The sequence below is a fragment of the Belonocnema kinseyi genome, chromosome 9 (assembly GCF_010883055.1).
Source record: "Belonocnema kinseyi isolate 2016_QV_RU_SX_M_011 chromosome 9, B_treatae_v1, whole genome shotgun sequence".
Lineage (NCBI taxonomy): Eukaryota > Metazoa > Arthropoda > Insecta > Hymenoptera > Cynipidae > Belonocnema > Belonocnema kinseyi.
Window position 1 is genome coordinate 118,369,553 of NC_046665.1, and position 6,692 is coordinate 118,376,244.

The 6,692-nt window shown below is 20.8% G+C and overlaps 1 protein-coding gene across 1 annotated transcript in view; it reads right to left on the reverse strand.

Annotated features, from left to right (window-relative positions):
• Window positions 1–3,688: 3,688 nt before the first annotated feature.
• The window catches only part of LOC117179894 (vacuolar protein-sorting-associated protein 25), a 16,384-nt gene continuing 13,380 nt past the window's right edge, over window positions 3,689–6,692 (reverse strand). Inside the window, exon 4 of the mRNA XM_033372089.1 lies at window positions 3,689–3,970. Coding sequence (XP_033227980.1) covers window positions 3,858–3,970 — 113 coding nt within the window. The 3' untranslated portion in view covers window positions 3,689–3,857. The remainder of the gene's footprint in view (window positions 3,971–6,692) is intronic.

Genomic DNA, 6,692 nt, shown 5'->3' on the forward strand with positions numbered 1-6,692 from the left:
GCAAAACAGTTGAATTTAAAAAAAGCGAATTTCCCACCAAATAGTTAAATATTTTAATTCTCTAACAAATAGTTAAATATTTTGCTTAAATAGTTAAAATTTCAATGAAAAAGATGAATTTTCTATAAAAAAGACGAAATTTCAACTTATCACAAGAATTTTTCAACAAACAGTTGCATTTTTTCCAAAAAATATGAATTTTCAAACCATAATTATCATTTTCATCCAAATTGTTGAATTTTTACGAAATTATTCGATTTTTTACACAAAAATTAAATTTTCAACAAAAAAGTTAATATTCTCCCAACTTGTTGAATTTTCAACTAAATAATTCATTTTCAACCAAATTATTGAATTTTCTAGCGAATTATTGAATTTTTTACCAAATAATTTAATTTTCAACTAAATAATTCAATATTCTACTAAATAGATTGGATTTTTAACCAAAAATATGAATTTTCAACCAATAAGATTAACTTCATACAAAAAAGGACGAAATTTCAACAAAAATATAAGCATTTTCAACAAACAGTTGCATTTTTGACTAAACGAGATAAATTTTTACACCAAAAAGACGAAAATACTTGAATTTTTAAATTATAACGTTTTTTTTTAACCAAATTGTTGAATTTTTTTAGAAAAATGACGAAATTTTTACAAAACACAAGAATTTTTTTTGAAACAGTTGCATTTTTATTAAAAAATATGACATTTTTACTATAAGAGATGAATGTTCAAACCAAAAAATTAATTTTCAACTAAAGCGTTACAATTTATATTAAATTATTTAATTTTCTACGAAAGATAGTTAATTTTTTTTAATGAATTTGGAATATTAAACCAAATAGTAGAATATTCTACCAAAGTGCTATAATTTTAAATCAAAAAGATTAATTTTCTATCAAAAATTTTAGAAAAAAAAGAGATTTTTACGAAAAGAGATTAATTTTTAATCCAAAAACTTCATTTTCAGGCAAAGTGTTAAATTTTCAACCAAATAGTTAAACATTCTATTAAAATAATTGAAATATTAGCAAAAAGGCATATTTTTAACCAAGAAGATTAACTATCAAAAACTATATTCTATCAAAAAGGACAAAATTTCAAAAAGAAAAACAAGATTTTTCAACCAAGCAATTTTCATTTTTAGAAAGAGATCAATTTTAAAATAAAAAAAAAACGTATTTTCTTTTTAAAAAACTGAATTTTCAACCAAACTGTTGGAAAAAACAGTAGAATTTTCAATAACAAAAAAAATGATGAATTTCCCACCAAAAAAAGAGGTAATTTAAAAAAAATTAGAAGAGTTTGCAAACAAATAGTTGCGTTTTTACCAAAATATATGAGTTTTTAAACCAAAAAGTTCATTTTCAACCAAATTGTTGCATCTTTTACCAAGAGAGATTAATTTTCAAACAACAAAAAAATTTCTTCTAAATATTTGTATATTTTGCCAAAATATTTCAATTTTCAATTACAAAAAATGTGATTTTTGCACTGATGACAATGATTATTTTCAACAAAAATTTTGCTTTTACTACAAATTATTGAATTTTCAACCAAAAAATATTAAAGTTTTACCAGCAGAGAAAAGTTTTCAAACAATAAGTTTAATTTTCTACCAAAAAAATACGAAATTTCAACATATCACAAAAATTTTTAAACAAACATTTCCATTTTCAACCAAATTTTTGAATTTTCATCCAAATTATTGAATTTTACACAAAAGTGAGAAATTTTTTAACAAAAGAGATGAATTTTCAAACCAAAAAGGTGAATTTTCTTGTAAAATAATCGAATTTTCAAACCAAAAATATAAATTTTTAACCAAAAAGTTCTTTTTTAACTAAATTGTTGCAAAGAATTGCATTTTCAACCAAAAAGTGTAAATTTTCAACTAAGAAGATTAATTTTTTACCAAAATATACGACTTCTCGCCAAACTAAATGGATTTTATACCAAATATTTAAATTTTCAGCAAAAAAAGAAGAATTTGAACCAAAAAAAAAAATTAAAGTTGCAAACAAATAATAGAATAACATTTCAAAATAAAATAATTTTGTAAATAATTTAATTTTTTACTGCAAAGTATCAATTTTTTACTAAAAGTGGAATAGTTGAACTTTCAGTTGAAAAAATTAATTTCCAAAAAAAAAAGGATTTTAAACAAAAATAGTTCAATTTTCAACGAAATTGATAAATTCTCAAATAAAATTATGAATCTTCAACCGAAATAATTAAATTTGAAACCAAAAAAATAAAGTTTCAAATAAATGCTGAATATTTAAGTGAAACACTTGAATCTTTAAACAAAAACATGAATTTTTAACAAGAAAGATTGATTTCCAAATAAAAAGATTAATTTTCTACAAAAAATACAATTTTTCACAAAAATACATGAATTTTCAACGAAATAGTTAAATTTTTAATTGAAAAAGACCAATTTTGAACCAAATAGTTAAATTTTTAACTAAAAAATTAATAATTTTTAACCGAAAATGAAATAGCAACATTTTTTTTTAAATTAATTTTGAACCAAACATAAGAATTTTCAAAAAAAAAATGAATCAACTGACATTGTTGACTTTTCAAACAAAACAAAATTAATTTTTACTAAAAAAGATAAATTGTCAACCCAAAATTAAATCATTAATTTTCAAGTTAGAAAAATTACTTTCAACAAAACAATCGAACTTAAAAAAATAGTTACATTTTAAAACAATGTGATGAATTCTCAAATAAAATTCTAAATACTTAAATGGAATAGTTGAATTTTAAACCAGAAAAATTAATTTCCAACTGAAATAATCATTTTTTAATTAGAATTTTTTAAAATTAAAACATTTATCTTCAAAGAAGAATATTAATTTGTACCAATAAATACGAATTTCTTACTAAAAGATATAATTCTTCAATCAAAAATTGAATAATTACATATTTAGTCAAAAAAAAGAGTGCTCAATCCGAGATGAATTTTCAAGTAATATTATAGAATATTCAACTGGAGCATTTTCAGTTAAAAAAATTATAATCTGCATCAAATAAAATCCAAAGAAAAAAAATGTTGAATCAAACAGCTTATTTTTCTACCAAAAAGAAATTAATTTTTAATTAAAATGATGAATCATCAACCAGAATACTTAATTTAATACTCGAATTTTGAACCAAAAAAGAAGAATTTTTTAACAAGAAGATTAACTTTGAAAAAAAGATAATTTTCTACAAAAAAAAAACAACATTTTTTTATGAAATACGCGAATTTTCAACGAAATAGTGGAATTTTTCATCCAAATTGTTGCATTTTCAACTAAAATTATGAATCTTCAACTGGCATAGTTGAATTTTATGCCAAAAAAATTTATTTTCAACCATACATATTAATTTTATACAAAACAAAACAAATTTTTCACAAAATACATACATTTTCAAACAAATAGTTTAATTTTCAAATACAAAATATCAACTTTCAACCAATTGGTTGAATTTTTACAACAAAAAAAAATAAATAAATTGATTTTCCACAATTTCGAATGAAAATGATAAATCATTAATTAAACAAATTAATTTTTAACTTAAAAATGATGAATTCATAACTAAAAAAAAAAGTTTCTTGAAAATAGGGGGGAAAAAAAGAAACGCTTTAAAAAACTTTAAAAATTTATCAAGCAACTTTCAAGCATTTTTTTCATCCATTTTATAACATATCGATGAAACATTTACCAAATTTTTTATCGCAAAATTTACAGTAAATGCAGAAGCTTTTTGATTATAATTGTGCACTTAAAACTTTCGAATATCATCAAAAAGTGTTCCATTCGTAAATTTGAGTGAAAAATTACCTTAATACTTAGTTAGGATTAAAAGAATTTAACGCCCTGATGCTCGTCAAACATGATTAATTCAGCTTTTTTCGAACTCTCCAACGTTCTCAACGACCTGATCAAAACTTCCGTGTCGAGTCCATAGAATTCTGAAAAATGAAAATACTTAAAAAAAAAAAAATTCAACACTTTTTAGAGGAAATGGGGTAATTTTTCACAAAAATAGAGAAATAAATTAGTTTAATTATAAAATTAGTGTAGGTACCTACAATATTAAATTTAATATCAATTGCTTTAAATTTCTAAGATTTTAAGTCGAAATATATAAATACAAACTAGTTAAATTAAACGAAAATTTTCCAAAAGACATTAATTTTCGAACCAAAAAGATGAATTTTCAATCAAAGAGTTCAGTTTTCAAGCTAAAAAGTCAAATGTTTTAGAATAAAGTGACTTTTTAAACCCGAAAAACTGAATTTTCAACCAAAAAGTTTATTTCCAACCAAGAAAGAGTACTTTTTTATTTTAAAAAAAGATTGATTTGCAACAAACATGAATTTTTAACGAAATATATAAATTTTCAACTCAGAAAAATATAATAAAGTTTTCAATCATAAATGGAAAATCTAATTTTTTAGTTAAAAAAAATTCGCTAAATTAATATTGTTTTCAACTCAAAAGTTACATTTTCAATCAAGACGGATTTTTCAGTTAAGAATGAAAAAAATTCAACCAAATTATTGAATTTTCAAGCCAAAAAGACGAATTTTCTACAAAAATGTTGACGTTACAACAGAAAAGTTCAATTTATACCAAATAGTTAAATTTTTAGAGAAATGGTAGAATTTCCAACCAAATATTCGAAAATTCGGACGAAAAAATTTTTAATTTTCAACAAAAAAGATGAATTTTTCAATCAAAAATATTAATTTTCTTGTAAAAAATTGAATTTTCTACAAAACAGTTGAATTTTTAATAGAAAAGTTTATTTCCTATCAAATAGTTAAATTGTTAAATAAATAGTCGAATTTTCAACCAAGAAGTAGAATAATCTATCAAAATAGTTGAATTTTCAAGCAAAAAGATCAATTTTCTATCAAGAAACACGAAATTTTAAAGAATCACAAAAAATTTGAAACAGTTGCATTAAAAAAAAAAAAAATTTACCAAAGTAGATGAATTTGAAAACCCCCAAAAAAACATTTCTTTAAAAAAAATTTAATTTTCAGCAAAAAAGTTGAAAATTTTCCAAAAATAGAGAAATTTTCAAAACCATAAAGGTCATTTTCAACGAAATTGTTGAAATTTCTACAAAATTAATCGATTTTCTAAACAAAAATAAAATTTTCTAAAAAAAAAAGTAACTTTTCTACCAAATAATTGAGTTTTCAAATAAAAATTTGTCTTTTACCAAATTGTTGAGTTTTTAAAATAAAATTATTGAATTTTTAACAAAACAGTTAAATTTTTAAAAAAGAAGTTTATTTTCTATCAAATAGTTAAGTTTTCCAATAGTCTGAATTTGTAATCAAATATCTGAAAATTCTACCAAAATATTTGAATTAACAACAAAAAAAGATGCATTTTCATGAAATAATATTAATTTTCTACTGAAAAATACGTACTGTTAATAAGAAACAAGATTTTTGGTAGAGAAGTTGCATTTTTTACTAAAAAAATTAAATTTTCATGAAAAAAGATTAATTTTTCTGCAAAAAAATTGAATTTTTTACCTGAAAATATGAATTCTCAATAAAAAAAAGTTTATTTTCAACAAAACTGTTAAATTTTCAAATAAATGGTTGAATGTTCTACCTACATAGTTGAATTATTAACCAAAAAGAATAACCTTATACCAAAAAGGGAACAATTTCAACACACTAAAAGAATTTTTAAACAAACAATTGGTCTTTTACCGAATTGTTGAATTTTTTTATCGAATTGTTGAATTTTCTACAAACAGTTTGATTTTTTACAAAAAAGTTCATTTTCTATCAACTATTTAAATTTTCAAATAAATAGTCGAATTTTCAAGCAAATATTAAAAAATTCTACTAAAATATTTGAATTACCAACAAAAAGATGAATTTTCTAGAAATAATATTAATTTTACACTGAAAAAGACGTAGTATTAATTAAAAAAACAATAATTTTCAAACAAAAAGTTGCATTTTTACAGAAAAGATTAAATTTGCATGAAAAGAGTGATTTTTAAATTAAAAAAGCTAATTTTCTTTTTAAAAAATTGAATTTTCAACCCGAACATATGAATTCTCAATAAAAAGTTTTACAAATAAATATTCGATTTTTCAATCAAAAAAATTAATTTTCGACTAAAAACGACGTACTTTTATTTAAAGAGGTAATTTTGTATTAAAAAAAGACGAAATTGCAATAAAAATACATAACATTAATTATAGAAATAAAAATTTATATTGGAAATAAAAAGTTTTACAAATAAATATTCGATTTTACAACCAAAAAAATTAATTTTCGATTAAAAACGACGTCATTTTATTTAAAGACGTAATTTTGTATTAAAAAAAGACGAATTGGAGAAATAAATTAATTTTATTTAAAATTAAGTATTAATTGATAATTATTCATCATCCAATTCGTCTTTTTTAATACAAAATTACGTCTTTAAATTAAATTACGTCGTTTTTAGTCGAAAATTAATTTTTTTGGTTGAAAAATCGAATATTTATTTGTAAAACTTTTTATTTCCATCATTAATTTTATGTCTTTTTGCCCCCAATTCGTCTTTTATTAATACAAAATAATATTAATAAATATTTTTGGAAATTTTTATTTCCAAAAAAAATTATCAAAAATGTGAACATATGAATTCTCAATAAAAAGTATTACAAA